Source organism: Cydia strobilella, chromosome 2, assembly GCF_947568885.1.
Source record: "Cydia strobilella chromosome 2, ilCydStro3.1, whole genome shotgun sequence".
NCBI classification, from domain to species: Eukaryota; Metazoa; Arthropoda; class Insecta; order Lepidoptera; family Tortricidae; genus Cydia; species Cydia strobilella.
In genome coordinates this window covers 17,884,730-17,908,898 of record NC_086042.1, presented here as the reverse complement: position 1 = coordinate 17,908,898, position 24,169 = coordinate 17,884,730, and the positions used below count along the sequence as shown (strand labels likewise).

Here is a 24,169-nt window from a genome sequence, read left to right as displayed (position 1 = left end):
TGTCCTTCCATCATTCATGACATACAAATTGAATTCCCCTACCTTATCTTTATATTTAACAAAAGGCCTTATTTTGCCTACAACCGTTACGGGCGGACCGGTGTAATACCGCAAAAACAGATTAGAATTTATTAAATCACAGTTCTTAAACATTTTATGATAGCAATCTAAACTAATACACGATATACGGCTACCCGTGTCTATCTCCATTTCCAATTCTTTATTATTAACAAGTAAGGTTAACGTATACGGTTTATAGTCTTTTGAACACCTTATGTTATAAATGGGAGTAATTACCTCGACACTATCGTCGGTATCCGAATCATTTACTTCTTCCAAGTAATTGCCGTCTGTGTAACTCGCGCCGCCCGCGCCAAGTTTAGGGCACATTCTTTTGAGGTGGCCTTCCCGATTACATACACGACATACGTATACGCGAAATTTGCATCCGGCTGCATCATGTTGTCCGCCGCAAGCCCGACAAGTCGAGCGACTCGATTCGTATCTGTGCTGATTATAAACTTACACGTACTTAAACTTACCGACACGTCTTGATGAGCAATTAGGAGAGGAGTACCCAAGATGGAGCTGATGCTGAACCCTGGTTGTACAACATAGGCACACGCTGGTTTGTTCATCCAACACGTCTTGTTGAGCACAGCGGTTTTGAGAAAAGTGTTTGTTACATTCTGGAGAAGGTTTAAGTATACATGGATGGTTTGAAAAATCAATTGGACCCGGTAGGTGGCGCTGCTATCGATATACCTATCGTCTTTGATTTGCTGAAACTGATTTACATGAAATTTTGTGATAAGATGAAATAGTGGTAGTGGGAGTGGGAGTGCGAGTGGGCGCGGTAGTCGGAGTCAGTCTGAGTCCTGGAGCCTGGAACTGGGAATGGGAGTGGGACCGGGACTGGGAGTGGAAGTGTCTAGGTAAACTAATTCTTAGTTACAATAGGACGAAACATAATATTTAGACCTAACTACATTTACAAATCGTTTAGCACCGAAACGTCAAAGTTTCTTCGCGAATAATTATTGAGGTTGGCCATCGCCTACACTAGAGTACCTACTAGCATAAAACTAAATGGGGAACCTAACTGTAAACAAACTAATATTTTAGCCCAAAATCTAAAATAAAACGCTAAAAAGTAAAATAAAATAAATAAATAATAAAAGATGATAAAAAATTTAAACAAAACAAAAACTATCACTAATAAGTAAAAAAAAATAAGTAAAAATTTAACTTAAATTCTTTAAAAAAAAGGGAACCGCCTTCAAAAAACCAACCCACTGAAAAGCACAAAATAATATTTATATACCCCACCCCCTAGCCTTGTCCAGTCCCTATCCCGTCGTAAAGCAAATTTCTGCCAAAAAGTAATTAATACCTAATAATAAGCAATTTAATAACCTCCGGGTAATGACTTAGTTTTTGAAGGCGGTGCCAAACCAACAAAAACTTTCTTTGCTGCCAAATAGAAAAACAAATACGAGAAGTAGTTAGTAGTGCAAGAACTAAACATGTCTTTTTTTTGGTTTGGCACCGCCTTCGAAAACTAAGTCATTACCCGGATGGTTTTTAATTATCACCGACCGGGTTTTTTTTTTCATGGTCGGGTTATGGCAGCATAGGTAGGAGGCGATGGCGAAATACCGAAATTTATAAGAGTGAAAGAGAAAAAGGATTATGCTGCCATACATTAACCTGTCAATACATGAATATGTCTTTCTCTTACCCCTGGTCGCTCGGTTTCATGTCTATAACTACTATACTATGTCTATGGTGGCATAACATGTCAGCCCATATAAAATTATTAATTCAGAAAGCCACAATAAATGCCTTCTTGTGCGGTAAAATGGTGCCGCAACAGTTTAATTAAACACAAGAAAAAGGATGGGATTAATTGGTTTGTGTGTGATTCTGATTCTGTAATTATAAATATTTATTGTAATTATAATTATTATTTATCATGTTCAGGTAATCAGGAATTACCTGAACATGATAAATAATTATAGGTATTTAAATTAACAGACTGTTGTAGACTAATTAAGTACGGTGCAAATTTCTTACCGATAAACTTCCTGTTGTATTTACTATATTACTAAGCGCTGTTAGCTATAACCCTGTCAATAATGTAAATATAATTATATTTACTACCATAGTGTAATGTGTGTACCATACTGTAGGTAATGAATCTTCTTATTTGTCGCAAGTACCTGGTGCTACTGATTAAAGTGACGATTGTGTATATAATTTTACTATAAAATTGATAATTTACTATAACGTTGACCACTGGCATTTTATAAAAGTCTGTATGTACTGACACTGTTCCAAAATACATACTACGCATTAATATTATATTTCAACTTTTGAATGTACCGATATACACATACAAAGTTTAGACATGAGTAATCTTAACAATAAATAAGCATCAAAATAATATTTATATGAATTGGTTCCCTCTTGGTTACTATCATATTATATATCCTTGTAAGGTTTGACAACGCCAAAATATTGCAACGCCGCGCAAGAGGTTTGACGCATAGAATTTGATTATAGATAGCCAATCAAAATGTATTATTGACCAATCACAACTTTTTTTTTAATAGCGGGAAATTGTTTATTGGGTATAATTAAAAGCTAGATATATTAACCTTTTTTGAACTTAACCATAACAACATATTAATAGAGAACGGCTGCTCAGCTGTCAGTGTCAGTGTGGCTTGGGTCATTTTTGGAAGGCATTTTTGACGTGATAACGTCTTATAAATCGATGAACACCGGTAGCCTGGGGTCCGCTTGACAACTAATCCTAAGAATTGACGTAGTCACTAGTTTTTACGAAAGCGATGTTTTCTTATGACGTTATCACACAAAATTATGTATTTTTCTATGGAGAGTGATGTCTATATATATATATTCCGTCGCTGATTCATAGCTAATTCACCACCAACCAGCCAGTAACGCGTTTATGAATAACGCCATTAGAGTAAAACTTCTAGTATTTTGTTCTACCTATAACAATCAACAACTCTTTGACTGTACATATGACGCCGTAAAATTGTGCACCCGTTAGTTTACAATTTAACGGTTTGGTTAGTTTGTAATCTTCCTACCGTCATTTAGCGAATTGTAAACTGACGAGTGTTTACAATTTTACGGTCACACAATAATACACAATCTTTTTACAAGTATTACTTATATCGTAATAGGTATATCTTTTTTATTTGATTTCGATTGTAGTCCGGCACATCAATGCAAAAATAGGGTTTGTTCCTACGGAAAGATGGCTCCTACTGAAAATAACAAGCAACGTTGAAATGTAACTAAGAAACAATTAAGTAGGTATACCGTGTGTGGCCTGTAACACGAGCAAAAAATTCAACTGTAGGCAGTACTCCTCAACTGACCAACATTTATTTTGTTCAGCGACTTAAAAAATTTAAAGATTTTTAGCACACTTAAATTTTATTCCAAGACACAATGTATTGCAAATTTTGTTATGTTTAAAGCGTGACAAGCAACTTCAATTATATGTAATCTGTAGCCATTTCGTAGCATCAAATAATTAATACCTTCTATTGACACTGACGGAGTTCTGCCTAAGTTTGTTGCAATAGTCAGCGGAGCGTAAACTCAAATAAGCGCAGAGTGGCTCCCAAACTATGTCGACAAGAAAACACTGAGTCTCGTAACTCTTCCTCTAGCAAGCTAAAGCGAGAAAGAGATATTGGGATGCTATCTTCCAAGTGCCTCGTGTTAGTGTTAGGGTTGCGCTGTTTAAAAAATCTCTGAAATCTCGAAGTTTATGAATAACTTATCTTTTAATATTGGAAACAGAGAGAGAGCCCTTTTATTTTACGTATATTAAGGCCTGAAATCCATCCGAGGTGATCACGATTCATCATAAATTTCGCTTCATACCAGCCCTTAATTCTCTAAAAATACTTACGAATCATGTATCAAAGGCACAGACATCAAAGGACATCGAGTCAGGTTTTTTTTTAATTATTGACTGACAAGCGAATAGCGATTGACCCTAGTCTTACTTGATGGAAAGCCTACTTAAAATGTAGTTTTTAGATTGCCATAGCTTCTCCGTTAGATGCAACCCTATCGCGAAGAGCGGGTTTGCCGAGAGTTCGTTAGAAGACATCCTTGAACGGAAACGTTTCTAGGCAAATCCTTCCAATAAATCGTGAAATGTTTTCTAGTTGTATGGTGAGATTGCTAATAAAAATAAACATTTTTAAATCTTCCGGGCCGTTTTTATACTTAATGTAAGGGTAAAAATATTCGAGACCTACTAATTGTAGGATTCAAAGAAAAATCTCTTGGAGAGATATGTCTGGTAAATAGTAATATTACAACTTTCTTAGTTATTTAAGGTTTTACTGCAAAAATTTACTATTTACGATAGGAGGTAGTTGAAAGTGCGTCAAAGCTTCAGCATCTTCAATCAGGAAATAAGTCACGCGTAAAATGTAACTTTACAAAGATAGTTTCGAACTCTGACAAACTTTGCGAAACTTCTCTGAAGAGTAAACCGGGGTATTTGGTAAGTATTTGCTGACTTCGTGTAAAATATTGGACGGACAGTAGCTAGCTGTATGACTATTAGATCTTTTTACCTGACTACAGTAGACTTGGTGTTGTAGGATTATACTTACAACTTTTGGTCTAGTGTGAAGTTTTGGTGTGTGTGTGTGTTTCACCGTCGCACAAGCCAACGTAAGTATTGTTTCTTGAACACACACATATATTATACTATGTGTATTTTCTTTGATGATCTTTGGATTAGGTCAAGCCTAAAGGACGACTCACGCGACAACGGTCCGGGCCCGGGCCGGGGCGCCCGACACTTCTTTCTCTATGACGTAAGAGTGATCAGGTGATGCTTTCTATAGGTACAAAACTGAAGTGTCGGGCGCCGCGCGGACCGTACTTTTGCACTTCAAGCCTTTTCAAGACTAAATATTTGCTTATATTTCTTTATGCTAATAGGTACTTTATTAGGTAAGTACTAAGAGGAAATTAGTTTTAGGTCGGTTTCGTAATTTGTTACTGTGCCTATGCTAATTTGGCGTACCTATGTACAGATCCGACACATGAGTAATGTAAAACATGTCAGTGTCAGGTGTACGGTCCCACAGTATTTCCCTCGAGCCTGGAAAGTCTCGCCTCTATAAATCAACCTATTTTAAATTTAAACCAGGCAAATGTTTACCTTTGCTCCTTAGCTATGTTTAATTCGATCCTGCTTAGCGAACTCTGAAATTGTTTCGAGTAGATATTCCACTTTTATATCGGCTATGGTCAACAAGTGCGAGTCGGACTCGCGCACGAAGGGTTCCGTACCATTACGGAAAAAAACAGCAAAAAAATCACGTTTGTTGTATGGGAGCCCCATTTAAATATTTATTTGTTTTTAGTATTTGTTGTTATAGCGGCAACAGAAATACATCATTAGTGAAAATTTCAACTTTCTAGCTATCACGGTTCATGAGATACAGCCTGGTGACAGACAGACAGACGGACGGACAGACGGACAGCGGTCTTAGTAATAGGGTCCCGTTTTTACCCTTTGGGTACGGAACCCTAAAAATGGTCGAAAGTCATACGGGTCTGCTTGTTTGGGCGCCTGGTTGGCGGTTGGTGGTTTGTGGTCTGAAAGTCCATGTTGATCAGGACCCTTAAGGTCCATGTTGATCATGATTGCTTTAATAAACGTTGACTGGTCTTCAATAGCAAAGGTTGCCCTGAAGTCCACGAGCTTGGGTGATGCGAGAAGGGTAATGAACCTACAGAGAAGATACACGTGTATTTTTTTCAAAAATAGGCCAAATATTATGATCACATGATTTCTGGACGACCCCCTTTAGGTACCTACACTAAATATACGAAGACACCTATTTAAACAAATTTGATTACGTCCACGTTGTTGTGAAGGGTTTAAAAATGAGAACACATTTTTTTCACATTCACTGCCATTAGTAGCCGATCCCAGCGTTTTCCCGCTTTGTGGAGGAAAGCGACTACGAACAGAGAACCCGCCGAGCGGGTTCCCGGCACTCAGTATGTTAAAATAAAAAGTAAGTACCTATGAATACCTAATAAATACACATTCTTCACACAATAAATAAACAAATATTAGGGGACATCTTACAAAGATCAACCTAGCCCCAAACTTAGCAAAGCTTGTACTATGGATACTGGGCGACGATATAAATAAATACATACTTATTAAATACAAGAAAACACCCATGACTCAGGAACAAATATATTATCTGTGCTCATCACACAAATAAAGGCCCTTACCGGGATTTGAACCCAGGACCATCGGCCTCAGAGGCAGGGTCACCACCCACTAGGCCAGACCGGTCGTCGATAATTATATACATAATTATATTATGAGCTTCCGTATGGAGAAGTCTACGATCATGGTGTTTAATTTATTTATTTATGGTTATGTAGTTCGTACATAGCTAACGGCCGTAAATCGGACAAACGTCGCCTCAAAAAGCCTCACAATTGGAAAAAATAAATCTTCCTCCTAGCGGTTTAATCTCAGTAGTTTTATTGTTCGTAAAACTCTTGTAGCCGCCAGGAGCCGGGAACCCAACCCGCGACCTTCGAACCGGCACATAGGTTAACGTTGAAACAGTAGTAACAGTACCTATGTGTGTTAGTAAGTCTGGCTTAATTAAATAACGTTTTAAAATTTTACTTGTTAAGGTGATAACAGTAGCTCAGTAGATAACGGAATTTTGAAACGGGGCTTTAACACAGCACTGCACAGTGGGCGTAAAAAATACTTAAGTCTGAATATGGGTAGGTAAATAATAAACATTGTAGTTAAATATTATCTACGATTATTACTCGACTGACAAAGATGCAAGTAGTGTTTTAAAGTAAATCTATTTTGATGTAAATCTGATCCCAAATGGCTTGTCAGATTCATAAGCAAAATGTTGCTTTTTAGGGTTCCGTACCCAAAGGGTAAAAACGGGACCCTATTACTAAGACTCCGCTGTCTGTCTGTTCGTCTGTCTGTCTGTCACCAGGCTGTATCTCATGAACCGTGATAGCTAGACAGTTGAAATTTTCAAACATTTCTGTTGCCGCTATAACAACAAAAACTAAAAACAGAATAATATAAATATTTAGGTGGGGCTCCCATACAACAAACGTGATTTTTTGCGTAATGGTACGGAACCCTTCGTGCGCGAGTCCGACTCGCACTTGGCCGGATTTTACATTTAGCCTGTAATTTGCTTTTTATTGATGTGGTTAAATTTACGCTCCAATAAGCGTCGTACAAAATTACGGATAAAACTAAGTTACGGTGGTAAAGTTGCTTATCATTCTGAAAAAATCGATTAATATACTTACCCAAAAAATTATAAGACAGAAGTGCTACTGTTTTGAAGAATGATCTGTGTCCAATAAGCAGGTGAGAATTTAATGCCGCCATATTTTGTTGAACATTTTTCCTTGAACTTTCGAATGTATGTGGGTACTAACACCGAACAACAACGTATAATATTATTTAGCATCTTTTTTTTACACACCTATTATCAATCAACAGATAAAATCATTTATAAAATAAAACTATGAAAACGGATTATATCGCGAATATTGAATTTATAATACATCCCGACGTTTCGAACTCTTTACAGCGTTCGTGGTCAACGGGTGACTGAGGAAAAATTACAAAGTGCAAAAATACCCACATACTAAAATAATGAACAATCATAGACTACAAACTTTAAGGCTGGTTGTACATGCAAAATCGGTTCATAAGGCTAGTTATACACTACAATTATTTCCAAGTAAAGATATATATATATATATATATATACGCGATAAAAACTACGCCGGCTCCAACCCTACACCACGGACCCGAGAAGATTTAATTCCCTCCTAAATTGTAGGAGGGTATCCCAATATGGGACCGGCAACAAACTCGGCGGGACACATCTTTTCAAAACATCAGAATGTCCAGCATCATCCAACACTAAGGTCCATGCTGGACATTCTGATGTTTTGAAAAGATGTGTCCCGCCGAGTTTGTTGCCGGTCCCATATTGGGATACCCTCCTACAATTTAGGAGGGAATTAAATCTTCTCGGGTCCGTGGTGTAGGGTTGGAGCCGGCGTAGTTTTTATCGCGTATATATATATATCTTTACTTGGAAATAATTGTAGTGTATAACTAGCCTTATGAACCGATTTTGCATGTACAACCAGCCTTTAAGTTTGTAGTCTATGATTGTTCATTATTTTAGTATGTGCGTATTTTTGCACTTTGTAATTTTTCCTCAGTCACCCGTTGACCACGAACGCTGTAAAGAGTTCGAAACGTCGGGATGTATTATAAATTCAATATACGCGATATAATCCGTTTTCATAGTTTTATTTCATGAGTAACTATCGCGGTAACACCGAAGACAATATTATCATTTATAAAATTAAACTTTTTTTTTTAAATAACTAAGGCATTAGTTACAATTATACTTATCTTATGGTTTCGGGGGCCCTTGCGGATACACTTTGACCCATAGGGATCTTTTGTTTACTTACCCCCTAATTATACTTGAATTGTACTTGCTTCGGCAGTACATATATAATAGATGGATACAGTCTAAGGAAAAAACGTGCCTCGGAAATCACGAAAAGTTGATTCTCGATCAGATGGCGCCACTACCTTTGGCCTACTCTCGTATAGGGCTTTGCCAGTTTCGTTTGTTATTTAACAATTTTAACGCATATCAGTGAAAGAACATGGGTCAAAATCATATAAAAATAATTAATGCAAATAAAAAAAAACATTTATCCGTATTTATAAATCTTCATTTTTAGTTTGAAAGTGTGTCGATAGATGGCAGTGAATTTACTGCCATCTTTCGATATCTGCCATTTATTTAAATAAAACTTTGCTAAGTACTTATAATGATGGCATGGCAACACCAGCCATGTAAACACTTGCTAAACGACCTGTTAACTATATAAATTGCAAATAATTACTTACAAGTTGAATTTATTCGCGACTGTGCATCCAATGATAGAAGAAGACACTATTTACTGGTTTTCCACATTGAGACAACACACGGAGGCAAAAACTAGAGGCAAGGACACTGGTAAGATTAATTTTATAGCCGTTACACAAAGAATTACAAATCAAAACACCGAAATATTCAAATGATTCGTATGTTTTCGGCAACGAATAACGAGAACACGGACAGCTGATTGGAAGTTGAATATTCACTGACAGAAAGTGACAGTGACGTTTGACAAGTACGTTCCGATACACTTATATTTACGATTTTAATGTTGCCAGCTCAATAAGTCAATATAACCATGTCGTCAAGAAGAACTATAAAGAGTACCACCAGTGACCAAAAAATAGCGACACCAGTCACGTGCCATAAATGTAAATCTAAAGTTGACATTAAAGGCACAATACTATGTATTGAATGTAAGAAAAGGTATGAGTTCGACTGTGCAGGTGTTTCTGAAAAGTTACATCGATTAAGGAGCTTAGATGCAAAAAAGAAATGGAAATGCAAGCCATGTCTAGATAAGCAAAACAAGGAGAAAATTTCACCTAAAATCCTAACATGTCCCCCACAAGGGAAAATACTAAGTGCCCCAAAAGAGGAGACAAAACAACAACTAACAGAGAAATGTCCCTCAAGTCCCAAACAGAATAATGAGAGCACTCTTCCATTACCCCTAGACATTATCCACCACCCTCATTGCTCACACACAAAAGACCTCCAAGAGCCCACTGACGAGGATATCATCGACCACTTACCTAACCAACCACTCACCATCCGTCCAGGGAAAAATACTGCAAACATACAAGATCCGGCTACTGTCACAACTATTAATACGCCTGATTTGACACTTCAAGAGCCAACTTGTGTGAACATTCCAACACATAACTCGTTTGAGACCTTACCAGATCTAGGAGATAATGTAGCTTCAGAATCACCAATGCCATTGTCACCATCTTCGTCGTCGCTCTCAATTGATAATAATGATAATAGTACCAGGAGCTTGCCAAACCTGGACTCGCAAATACAGACTTTCCTAGTAGACGAGCTGAGAAAAAAAAGTAAAGGACCTAGAAGAAAAGCTGTTGGGAGCTGACAACGAAGTGCAAAAGCTACTAAACGAAAATTACGGGTTACAGGACGAATTATCTGAAACGCGCAAGAAGTGTGACTTTTACAGGAACCTATTAAAATGAAACAGTGGCATCCCCTCACAGAACACCAAGAAACAGGCTGAGCAAAACCAAAACAAGTTTCAACAGAATATTCTTGGACAATCAGTCACCGACCCCTAAGACAAGTAAAAATTCAAGGTCATGCGAGGAATCACCTGGAAATACGTACTTCACGTCAACGCTCGACTCCGGCAGCCCACCGGAGCACCTGGATACATTTGGAAAACTACTACCCTCGACACAAACGGCAGATACATCTAAGACAGCACATGAGGCTGCGAAAAACAAGGTTCTCTTTTTCAGCGACAACAACAGAAATAAGATTCTACAAATAATAAAAGGACAAGATAAACTACAGCATGTCGAGTATTGTCACCACATCCTGCCTAGTAGCGGGCTACAGGACCTGCTAAGTGCTGTGAGCGTTCAGGCAAAAAACCTAACAAAAAACGACTATTGTGTAATCCTAACAGGTGAACGGGACTTCTGCAACACACAAGACTACTATAAACTGGTAAAACAAACAGGAGAGGTTCTAAAAGAGCTAAGTAATACGAACCTTATTATTGTGTGTCCGACATATATATGTGGCGCCTTGTTGTTTAATGCTAGGGTAGATACTTTTAACACTTTTTTGTATAACGATATTCTGAAGCATAACTACTCAATTTTTATTGATCCCAACTTAAATCTAACATGTGACATGTTCTCTTCGTGGAATGGTAAACTTAAAAACAGTGGCATGAGAAATATCATTGTAAATTTGCTAAAACATATCTCTGTAGTAGAGAAAACAAATGCATTATCATTTTTTCGTGTCTAACGTGGATGTTTTAGGATCTGTCAAACATCTGCCAAATATGAATAATGTACTGCGTGATAGCACGGTTAAAGTAGAGTACACTTACGTAAACCTTTTCCACCAGAACCTCTGTGGTGTTAGCAATAAAAAACAGGAGCTTGAGTTGTATCTCGGAGGTCTTGACGTCGAGTATGATTTTATCGGAATCACCGAACACTTTCTTAACAAAGCTACAGCTCCCTTATTTAACTTAAATAATCATACTTTAATGTGCTATAATACCAGACCAACTAAAAAAAGAGGGGGTAGCTTAATTGTCGGAAAAACTAATAAGCCTGTCGAGGATCTGCTAATATGTAAAAAACTATATAAATGTGAAAGTTTTGAACTATGCGGTATTAAAGATATGTCAACGAATATCTGTGTATGTTGTTGTTATAGGAATCCGGTAGATAAAAATTTCGATATGTTTATGGATCGATTAGAAAAGTTTATGGAGCACTTTTTCGACAAGAAATGTTTATTGATGGGAGACTTTAACATAAATATTTTAAATGATACCAACAGGGCTACTGAATTTCTCTCACTTATTAAGCGTTACAACTTTAGGCACCTTATAAACGTACCTACCTTTCAACGGGATTCGAGCTCTTCCTGTTTGGATAACATATTGACCAACCTGCCGGAGGACTACGTGATCGAAACAGAGGTGGATCACAACGGTTTAGGTGACGGGCATGCAGGAATCTCGTGCCGTCTAAAAGTGGAGAGTACGGGCCTTGCGGCGAAAGAGCAAGTATTGTACAGGGATAGCCGAACCCTATCCGAGGGAAACAAGATTACGTTTAAAACTAAACTAATGGAACACGACTGGCGCGCACTAGGAATTGACCAATTTATTCACAACTTTAACACGGTATTTACTCATTCCTTTAAAAAACAGAAGAAGAAAATAAACTTAAGAAAAGAAAACAAATTAAACTGGATAACCAAAGGCCTGAGAGTCTCGAGCAAGATGAAGAGGTTTTTGCTTAGTGGAAACATAAGTAGTATAGACAAATCCATTGCCGACTACAGAAAAAGGTATATCTGCTTGTATAGAAAAATAATAAACGCAGCAAAAAGGAATTGCATCACTCACCAGATAAAAAATGCCGCTAATATATCTAAAACAATCTGGACGGTGGTAAACAAACATAGGAATAAGCTACCTACTACCTGTCGCCAAAAGCTGTTACTTAAGATAGACAACACAATCATAAGCGATCCTCGCGACGTTGCAGAAACCTTTTCTAGTGTATTTGACAAAGACACAAGTAGCAGGGGGCAATTCCTTGACCCCAACTTAGCTATAAATATATTAGTAAACAATAATCGGAGGCAAAATAACGACTTAACCTTCAGTGATACAAATGCCCAAGAAATTATTAGAATCGTAAAAAATATGAAAACTAAGAAATCTGTGGGTCACGACGACATTCCTTTATCCATTATAAAAGAAAATCTGGAAATTCTCGCGGGGCCATTAGCATATTTATATAATAAATGCCTTTCTCAAGGGGTATTTCCTGACCAATTTAAAATTGCCAGAATAATTCCAATCCACAAAAAAGGGCAAAAAACTGACCCAACGAATTATCGCCCAATATCGGTGCTGCCTACCTTGTCCAAGATTCTCGAGAAAATTGTTTTGAGTAGGCTGATGGCTCACCTATACTCGAACGCAATCCTGAGCGATACGCAATATGCATATCAAAAATCCAAAGGTACTACTCAAGCAATTGATACCTTAATAAACGTAGTCGTAAATAAACTTAACGGAAAGCTTAAAGTAGCTGCAATATTTTTGGATCTAAGCTCCGCATTCGACATGGTCGACCATAACATTCTCATAGCGAAACTGGAGTTCTACGGCATTAGAGGCCAGGCCTTAAATCTTATAAAATCTTACTTTCACAATAGAACACAGTTTGTGGAAATTACGGATGTAGAAGGTAACTGTGAGAATGTTATCAAATCCAAATCTATAAAATTATTGCGAGGAGTACCACAGGGTTCAATCCTGGGCCCAGTCTTTTTTGTGCTCTACACAAACGACCTGATACAATTCATCAGCAAAGAAATTCCGGATATCAGCTTAATAGTTTTTGCAGATGATACTAATGCAATTGTAAGTGCTAGTTCACTTGAGACTCTGAACAGAAAGGCCAATCGAGTGTTGGAACTATTTGACTGGTGGTTCAGCTGTAACTACCTAAAGGTGAACCCCAGTAAAACTTGCGCAATGCTCTTGAGGTCTACAGTCAGGCAAAGGGACCATTTGAATTTGTCGTTCTGTGGCGATAAGATAGAAAACGTAAGCAGTGTAAAGTTTCTCGGTACTTACATAGACGATTTACTCACGTGGAAAAACGAACTGGTAAGCATAGTTAACTCCATTAGCTCGGCTTGCTATATCTTGCGAAGTTTACGGAACATAGTGGAGCAAAGATACCTCAAGATGATATATCATGCACTGGTGGAATCAAAACTTCGTTATAGTGTCAAGTGCTGGGGCAACAGCTATGAGTATAATATAAATAAAGCCTTTGTTATCCAAAAGCGAGCCATGAGGACTATAGTGCGTATTCCACAAACTGAGTCCTGCAAGGAATACTTCATAAACCTTAAATTACTAACTGTCCCGTGTCTGTACATCCTTCTGCTCCTCACTGACCTGGTCAAAAGTCTAAAGGAGTACGAGACTAATGAAGAGAGGGAGATACGTGTAAGTACTAGAAGGAAATACCTACACTGTAAACTGCAACCTAAACTTAATATAGTCACCCATTGCGCAGAATTTCAGAGTGTGCAGCTCTACAACAAGCTTCCCAGTGAGTGGAGGAATATCGATAGCCTTGTTATCTTTAAAAATAAATTAAAAACACTGCTGCTGAAAGAGTGCTTCTATTCTATAGAGGAGTTCACGACCTACTTTAGTGATTTGTCTACGTAATGTTGGTAGTAATTAATTTAGATTAATTTAGGTAAATACGTCTGATATTGTTCTGCATGTTAGATTGTATAATTCTTAGATTTAAGGACCTAGATTTAAGGAACTTAGCATGTAATTACATTCAAATACAATTATATTGTTCATGAATAAATAAATACAAAAAAAAAAAAATGGATGTACCTAAATGCCACGCTAGAAATCGCAGACTGGTGTTTGTTTTAAAATAAATATGATATGTAAATATCGGCCTAGTTTTAGTTGTCGGTTCGCATAAAGTTGGCGGCTTGTTATTATGCAGCGACGACGAAGCATGCAAATGTGGATTACCGGGTTTGGTTCCCGACCCCGCACACATACCCGGATATGTGTCACATTGAGTCTTCAGTAAGTCATTTGTGACAAAAATAGGTATTACGAGGAAGCTTTTTTGTCAAGATAGTAAAAAATGTGATATGTAAATAGGTAAAACACTTAAGAAATGCGGTCGTCTATGTATATACATAAATAGTAGTGCAGCAAAACAGGCTATTTTAATGTCTTCAGCTCCAACCGCATAAAAAAAAACCGGCCAAGTTGGCAAGTACCTAAATATCGTTTTACACTACAAGTACAGGACAAAATCTTAAATACATTTGTAAAGAAATAAAAATAAAGTTAAATTTGTTATGGAACCCTCGGTGCTCGGTGGGCGATTCCGACTCGCACTTGCCCGTTTTTTTGACCTGCACTGTTTTACTAGACTTATATTGACCGGGATATAGACCGTGATTACCTTAATCACGGTCTATATCCCTTAATCACGGTCTATATCCCGGTCAATATAAGTCTAGTGAAACTAACCGTGAATCATTCAAAACTCTGCACTGTTTTCTTATAGGAACTATATTTCAGTAGACGTAAGACGTAAATAAATTCGTGCGCCAACTTCGCCCAAAACATTACAAAGGCAAAAAGGCGATGGAATGTTTCTTTCGAAAACTCGTATTATATAACTTTTTAATTGATTAAGTTACGCGGAAGTTCTGGTTAAATCATGAGTGATTACCTCTCTCGCTGTATTGTCAACGACCAGGGCGATCACATCGTCGAAGTCCCTCCGAATCTCTTCCAGGGTGCGATTGGCACGGTGCTGAGTCATGGACACTCACTAAAGCTATAAGTAAACGTCTAGAGGCGTTTGAGATGTGGGACTGTGGGTGTACAGGAGAATACTGAAAATCTTATGAACGCATAGAGTAACCAATGACAGCGTGCTACAGAGAGTGCAAAAAAGAAGAAACATTTAAGATAAGGTAAGGTGGGCTAAGACTAACATAAGTAGTTTATTTTGCTCGGGGCAAGACAAACAGTTTGAGGATTCAATACACGTGATAGTCTTACCCCCTTACCTTACTACAGTGGAATCTCGGTAACTCGAACCTCTTTAAGTTATAATCCCCAGTAAGTCGAAAAAAATGCCATTCCCTTCCGCTGAACCCCTAAATACGCGAACCCCTAATATCTCGAATTATTTTGACTGTAACTCGAACTAACTATCTAATAATTATGGCTCAGCGACTCACAGAGGGTCTTGGCCTCCGAAACGAGAGCACTCCACTTTTCCCGATCCTGCGCCGTTTATCGGCTTGAAACTGACGCAGATCGGCTTCTATACTGTCTCCCCAGCGGTATCTGTAACTCGAACAAAATCTTATTTCCTTGCGAGGCAATGATAATACAAATCTATACACTATAACTCGAATTTCAAGAAACAGACTTCGTAAGTCGTAATTAGCAAAGTTTATAATGACGTCTTACTTGGAATTCCCGGAACTCATAGTAATATAATGTAAGGAGTGGTGGTTGCTTTCATCTATTGTTTGTGCCTTGTAAAAGTTATACGAGTACACGTGCAATGAATGAATACATTTATTAAACTTTCTAAGTAACACAGTTGTGTACGAAACTAAACATAGAAGTACAATTTGAAGATTATTAAGTTGATCAAACCTCCTCCAGCTGATAATACAGGGGTAAATCCAAGGCAAATAAAAACGAGCAAGAAGACGTACCTCGTGGCTCAAAAGATGAACACCAGATCGCTGTTTCGAGCTGCAGCATCAAAACTTATCTTGTTCAAACTGCACAATATAACTCAGGTAAATTCTCAAATACAGGGGTCTTGGCCCCGCTTTGGGGTTGAGACCCTTGGCCCCTGGGATCCTAATGCTCTACAGCTTTTTAAAGAGATATCCAAATGATTAGTCGACTTCACTGGCGACCGAAGAGCTGGTAGCTTTCTCGCGCAACGTATTAGCATCGCAACACAGCGGGGAAATGCTGCTAGCATGCTCGGCACCATTCCAAAGGGGCCACATTTTCTAGATTTATTGTAGTTTTATTTAGTTTTAGTTTTTAGTTTAATTTTATAGATAGTTCGTTTTTAACACATGTATTGCTAATTCCTTTAATAAATATACTTCTAAATAATAAAAAAACTGACAGTCCAATTTGGGTAGGTAATTAGATATTAATAATATGTATTAAGTACACGAAAATTACAACCATCCTGTGTTTTTAACACATTTATGTTAAGGTGATGTTCGGATGTCGACTGCAGCTGCATTACGTTTGCGGTGTCACTGTTGCCGCCGCTGTCTCTATCAATTGCCTTCATATAATGAGTGACGTTCGAAGCCGCATTACTGCCGCGATTATGACGTTTATTCCGTCATTCGTCAAGGAAATCGTGTGTTGAAAAAAATATTTATATTTACGTTATCTACTTAGAAAGAGAATAATCAAAATGACCCATTCTTCTCCTTTTATACTTACCATTAGGCTTAATACCATAGAGCTTGATTAAAGGCTCCGTATAGATAAAAACACCTTAGAGAGCCATGGTCACAGGATGGAAGGGGCGAAGTATCGAATTTTAGCTTTTATGACACGAAACGGAGGATGTCTTCTGGATTGCCTTCAGTTTCCGCCTCTATTCCGCACGTTAATCGGTCTAATCGATTACCAAGACCCCTTTGGTGGTCCATAGTATCTGTGCCAGGCCTTATTGGATTAGCACGCTGTTAACACGATATATAGCTGGTAATGAATATGGGGCTCAGTAAGTCTTCCTATTAACATGTTTACTGCTTAAGTATTTATATAAATTATCATTATTTTAAGCCCTCTTTACTTTTGAGAGGATAAGATGTAAAACGCAAGCTAATCTATTTGAAAACCAATTTTGCGAACTATTTGTTTAGTTGGTTGGTTAACTTAAAAACCGGCCAAGTGCGAGTCGGACTCGCGCACTAAGGGTTCTGTTGTAACGAAACGCAAGGCTTCACCGGAGACTGCGGCGAGACGGGGGCGACCTCTGTTGATGATATTCTCTCTAGCTAACGTTGTGACATTGCAACTTTGAACTTGAAACAAGCAACATAATTTTCTAATTTTTATATATGTACTTGTGTGGCAGAATACAGTACATTTCTATTTTTAAACAATTTTTTATTCTGCCTGGTCCTTCTACAATCCTCAACATGGTCTTCGATGCCAGATAATTATTTGAATCAGCGAGCTACGAGATATTAAGGTCCAAGGACCGCCATTACGGCTGAGACAAAGAAGAAACGCATCGTGTGGAATATTTCCTGCGCATCCAACATACCGGCTTTCCAGTGAGGAGTGCAGCTTGAAACATCCCGAGGCGGCTATATCTTCATCCATCAGCTACGAAGTGCTCAACTGTTCTACCGTTATTCCGGAAAACTACAATCCGACGACGTCGATAAGGAGTGAACAGGTTAAGAAGAGCTAAAAGTGAGTCCGTTCCTTTAATATATGTCAATCATTTTACGTAAGAAGCATTAATAACTAATTTCTATAATATTCCTCTATTTGACACAATTTACAAAGAAACTTATGCTTAAAAACCCTATATTAGGCCTTTAAACAATAACCGTAACCTATTTAAAAAACCACGATACAAATAAATCATACTTTAAAACTCAAATAAATCTCAATTACATAATTGCATAATAAGTGCATCGGTCGAGCGCCGATAAACGTTTTTTTGCCATAGGTATCTAACGGTGCGCCCGGCCGACATAGGTACTTATCGCCATAACTTAGCCGGCCTGCTTATAGTAAACAACATCGGAGTAATTAGCATTAAATTCGTAAGAAAGTGTTTGTTTATGTTCCCGGTTCATTGTGCTGGTGTTTTTGGTGAAACAGAGTGTTGATAGTGCTAAGAAGGTAAATACTAAGTGCAATTTAAGATGGATGAAGCCTTGTTTAAAGAGTTAACTAAGAAGAGGGGTCATATTAAGTCGCGATTAACTAAATTTTCAGGTTATATACGCGAGTTAGCCGAAAAAGTATGGTGTGCGGCTCAGGTGACGGAACTGCAACTTCGGATTGCTAAATTAGAATGTGTTTACAACACGTATGACGAGATTCAAACCAAGTTGGAGTATATGGCGGAGGATGACGAGGCCCAATTGAACGAGAGGTCTGATTTCGAGGATCTGTACTACTCGTCAGTCGCGGCGGCTAAGGAATTAGTAACCATGCATACCAAGGTCGCGCCTAGCGATGGGGTTTCCGACAATAATACACGGCGTCATCCACATGTAAAATGTAAGTTACCTACCATTACTTTACCCAAATTTGGAGGCTCGTATGATACATGGCTTGAGTTTCGCGACACATTTGATAGTTTGATTAATAATGACGACTCCATCGATGATGTAAACAAGTTTCATTATTTGCGGGCTTCATTAGAAGGCAGTGCCGCGGTAATTGTACAATCATTAGCATTATCTAGTAGTAACTATAAAATAGCTTGGCAATTATTATGCGACAGATACAACAATAAGCGGTTATTGGTGAATAATCATATCAAGGCCATATTTAATATAACCCCAATTACCAAGGAGTCATCGACAGCTATTCGGCATCTTATTGACGCGATATGCAAAAATATACGTGCGTTAGCGACCCTTGATGAACCAACCACCCATTGGGACACATTATTAGTGTATATAATATGTCAAAAACTTGACAATGTTACGAGACGAGAGTGGGAGGAGTTTGTGCCTAGTTGCGAAACAATTACTTTCGATGCTATCATACATTTCCTCAGCGATCGTGCGGATCTATTGGAAACCATGGCGATGGATGGCCCCGAACGTCGCGCGTCCTGGCCGCTCGCCGCCGGCGCCGGCGCTGCCTCCGCGGCGCACGCGCGCTCCGCCGTGCAACGGGTAAAGGAAAAATGTTTCGTAGGACTAGATGAACGTGAAACCGATACTGTGAGTAGCCCACTTTTTACATATGAATGTCCGTTATGTAAGCGTGGTCATTGGTTATTTGAATGCCCCGACTTTCTCGCGTTATCTAATCAAGAACGTGCAGATAAGGTTCAAGGGATGAAAGTATGTTTGAATTGCTTAAAACCCGGGCACATAGCGAAGTATTGTAGACGTGGTCCGTGCAAGTCGTGTTCATTACGTCATAGCTCACTTATACACGTGGATAGGTTACCGTCGAAGGCTCCAGTAGCAATGCCGGCGATAGAAGTGACTCCTAGCAGTCCGAGCGAGCACGACGAGCCTGCACCTGACCCCGGCTGCAGTGCTAACGGCAGTTTCTTGTTGCCGGCCCATCCTGCTTTAGAAGGTCAAGTCATACTATCTACTGCGCTAGTAGAAGTATATGATCGCGACGGTAAACCACACATGGCGCGCGCATTTTTGGACAATGGGTCTTCACCTAATTTTATTAGAGCTGACTTTTGCAAAAAACTGAACTTACCTATTAGGGAGGTAAATGTGTCTTTAACTGGTATTCAAAATATTAAGTCGACCCTACATAAATTATGTGACGCAAGGTTTTCATCTTTGTTTGACAAAAGTTTTAGCATGAAAAGGTCATTTTACGTAGTTCCACAAGCTACATGCGACTTACCTTTGGAAAAGGTAAATGTATCATTGCTAGACATACCTAAACATTTAGTCTTGGCTGATCCTCAGTTCCACTCGCCGGCAGCTATAGATCTTCTTCTTGGCGCCGAGGTCTTTTGGGAATTAGTAGGTAACGATAAATTTAAATTGGGACGAAACAAGCCCATAGTTTATGAGACCAAACTAGGTTGGGTAGTGTCGGGTCATAATGCTGGTAATCTTAACTCTAAAAGCATTTGTTGCAATTTTGTTCAGATAAATAATCAAGATGACGAATTGACGCGTTTTTGGAAGTTAGACGAAGCAACAATAAAACCCGCGACGGCTTATTATACCAACGATGAACGGGCTTGCGAGGAACACTTTGTTAAAAATACCTCTCGGTTACCGGACGGTAGGTTTATGGTTAGGTATCCTTTAAAGCAGCCTGCATCTTCGTTGGGCGATTCTTACGAGCGGGCAAAACAATGTTTCCTGTCGTTAGAGCGCAGACTAGAACGGCAGCCGCAATTAAAGCCGATGTACAAAGATTTTATGAACGAATACGAGACTTTGGGAGACATGTCCAAGGTTACTTCCAATGAGATAGTAGGAAACTTTTTGCCTTTTCACGGCGTGTTACGGCTATCTAGCCTCACGACAAAGCTCCGGGTCGTATTCAACGCTAGTGCGCGCACGTCTACCGGAGTAACGCTGAACGACATTCAGTATGTAGGACCTACTATTCAGGACGATCTCATAGCTATCTTGTTACGGTTTAGGCAATACCGCTTTGTGTACACGGCTGACGTGGAAAAAATGTATAGGAGGATAGTCGTGCACCCTGACGATAGGTATTTGCAACAAATCATTTGGCGCAAGGATCCATCTGAACCTCTGTGCGTATACAAATTAAATACGGTCACCTACGGTACGGCCAGTGCTCCGTTCTTAGCTGTTAGGTGCCTTAAACAGTTATCACTGGACTGCTCGGACCCTCGGCTCACTGAAATCATTGCCCATGACTTTTACATGGATGACTTTTTGTCCGGGTCTGATACTGAGCAAGAGGCCACCAGCATTATAACTCAGGTTAGTGCAGTACTTAAAAGTGCCGGTATGAATTTACGCAAGTGGCGTTCAAATGAACCTAGGCTCATAACTGAACATAATGACGACTCTAGAAATCTAAATCTAGGCAACTTGGACGAAAGTAAGACGCTAGGGCTAGGTTGGAAAAGTGGAGCCGATGTCTTGTATTTTACTATCGACTTTGGAAAACACCCTGAAAAAATAACCAAGCGGTTTATCCTCTCCACAATAGCAAAAATATTTGACCCTCTAGGTCTTTTATCGCCGGTTGTCATTCAGGGTAAAATCCTGCTACAGCTTTTATGGCTTTCTCGAGTTTCTTGGGATGATGAAGTGCCTCAAGAGATTTCTCAAAAATGGCATAGTATAACAATGTCTTTACCGGAATTAAACCACTTATGCATTCCTCGTAGTGTCGTAGGAATCCACGCGTCGCGAGTGGAATTCCACATTTTTACGGATGCATCTCAATCTGCGTACGGAGCTTGTTTGTACGTACGTACTATCACTAACACAGGAGTAGTTACTCGGTTACTCATGTCAAAGAGTAGGGTAGCTCCACTTCGGCCGGTAACTATTCCGCGGATGGAATTATGCGGAGCTTTGATCGGAGCACAGCTTTACCAAAAAGCGCTAATATCACTTCGCATGAAAGCAGACAGTTGTACATTTTGGACCGATTCCATGATCGTGTTAGGATGGCTTAGAATGCTACCAACCCAACTCAAAGTATTCGTACGAAATCGCGTAGCTGATATACTCGAAATCACTGGCGGTTGGCCTTGGCGACACGTACCTACTAAGGACAATCCAGCGGATCTGGTCTCACGCGGCCTTGATGCGGGTTCAATTGCTGCGGCTGATATTTGGTGGAACGGTCCAGCATTCCTACGTAATGACGAAGAGGACTGGCCCAAAAATCACCACGCGAGCAAGGATAGCGATGAAGTTAAGGCTGAGGTAATCACTGCAAATGTAGCGAGCGAAGCTGTACTAGATAGTTCCCGCTACCGACCGCTATCAGAATTGAATCTTACGAAGTTTTCCAATTTTACCAAACTCAAACGAGTCACCGCTTACGTTCTACGGTTTATCAATAACGCACGACCGGGTAGTGTGAGAAATTCAGGATTCCTTAACACTAAAGAACTTCATGCGGCTATGAATATTTTAGTAAAATTAGCGCAGATAGAATCATTTTGCTCATATGATGATGTTAAAAATAAAACTGTACTCAAAGCCAAAGATCCGCTTACAAAGCTGAATCCTTTTGTGGATTCTGAAGGACTTATGCGTGTAGGCGGAAGACTTAGAAACGGGCCTTTTAGCTTTGTTAAAAAGCACCCAGCTATCTTGCCGAAAGGGCATTTTATAACGGTGACATATTTCAATGCCGTTCACATCATTTTGTTACACGCGGGACCTCAAGCCATGCTAGCATACGTAAAGTCTACCTATTGGCCAATCGGTGGTCGTACACAAGCTAGGTCAACATATTACAAATGCATCCTGTGCACTCGTATGCGCGGTGCAACTATTGCGCCACTTATGGGCAACTTACCCTCACCGCGAGTAACGCCAGGCTTTCCTTTCGAGGTTGTTGGCGTAGATTATGCCGGTCCTATACTGGCTGCGTCTCGAAAGGGTCGTGGTAGTCAAACCATAAAGGTATACATCGTGATCTTTGTGTGTTTTAAAACTAAATGTGTACACCTTGAGCTATGTAGTGACTTGTCTGCGGAAGGTTACATGGCGGCGTTGAAGCGATTCGTTAGTCGCCGCGGTTTACCTTCTGACATATACTCCGACAATGGAACCCAGTTTGTCGGGGCGTACAATGATTTAAAGAGATTCCTTACCAGCCATGCGAAGACGTTATCTGAGTCTGCAGCCAATGCCGGCATTAGGTTTCACTTTATTCCACCATATTCACCACACTTTGGCGGTTTGTGGGAAGCCGGGGTAAAATCCACTAAACACCATTTAGTTAGAGTCTTAGGTAACTGTCATTTAACCTTTGAAGAGATTTATTGCGCACTGTGTCAAATAGAGGCAATTTTAAATTCAAGGCCTCTTACTCCTTTAACCAGCGATCCTTCTGATCTGCTACCACTTACTCCAGGCCATTTTTTAATTGGACGACCACTCACAGCTCTTCCGACTCCCTGTCTGACAGAGATTCCTCCATTGAGACTGACACGGTACCAGAGGATCGAACAATTGAGGCAACACTACTGGGTTCGCTGGTATAAAGAATATGTTTCTGAACTTCAGGAGCGAACCAAATGGAGGCAAGCCAAGGGTCAACTGGCTACCGATACCATGGTCGTCGTCAAAGAAGACAACCTGCCTCCAATGAAATGGAAGCTCGGCAGAATAGTTAGCGTCATCCCTGGATCTGATGGCATCAATCGCGTGGCCGACATCAGGACGTCGTCTGGGATCATCCGTCGTGCGTTCAGCAAAATATGTCCACTGCCAGTCGAAAATTAACTCTTCAGTTGAAAGACCAAGCTTTCAACGTGGGCGGGCATGTTGTAACGAAACGCAAGGCTTCACCGGAGACTGCGGCGAGACGGGGGCGACCTCTGTTGATGATATTCTCTCTAGCTAACGTTGTGACATTGCAACTTTGAACTTGAAACAAGCAACATAATTTTCTAATTTTTATATATGTACTTGTGTGGCAGAATACAGTACATTTCTATTTTTAAACAATTTTTTATTCTGCCTGGTCCTTCTACAATCCTCAACAGGTTCCGTACCAGTACGCAAAAAAAGCAAAAAAATCACGTCTGTTGTATGGGAGCCCCACTTTTTACACGACTGCCCAAAAAAGAGAGTGTTTGCAGCGTTCACGTTTGTATATATTATATGTATTTGAGTTGATCGAATGAAAGGTAAATTGCAGTTTACGATTTATGACGTATTAAAAAAAAACTACTTACTAGATCTCGTTCAAACCAACTTTCAGTGGAAGTTTGCATTAATGTACATCATATATTTTTTTTTTAGTTTTATTATATTTTAGAAGTTACAGGGGACGACGACGACGACGACACACATTTTAACACTTTGGAAGTGTCTCTCGCGCAAACTATGCACCTACCATA

General features: G+C 39.4%; 1 protein-coding gene across 1 annotated transcript; it reads left to right on the top strand.

Moving 5' to 3' along the window:
- Window positions 1–17,977: 17,977 nt before the first annotated feature.
- On the top strand, window positions 17,978–23,801 carry LOC134752757 (uncharacterized). Its single transcript, XM_063688450.1, has 2 exons — window positions 17,978–19,334; window positions 23,331–23,801. The coding sequence occupies exons 1-2, from the start codon at window positions 18,300–18,302 to the stop codon at window positions 23,547–23,549; spliced, it is 1,254 nt and encodes a 417-aa protein (XP_063544520.1). The 5' UTR covers window positions 17,978–18,299; the 3' UTR covers window positions 23,550–23,801.
- The last annotated feature ends 368 nt before the right edge of the window (window positions 23,802–24,169 follow it).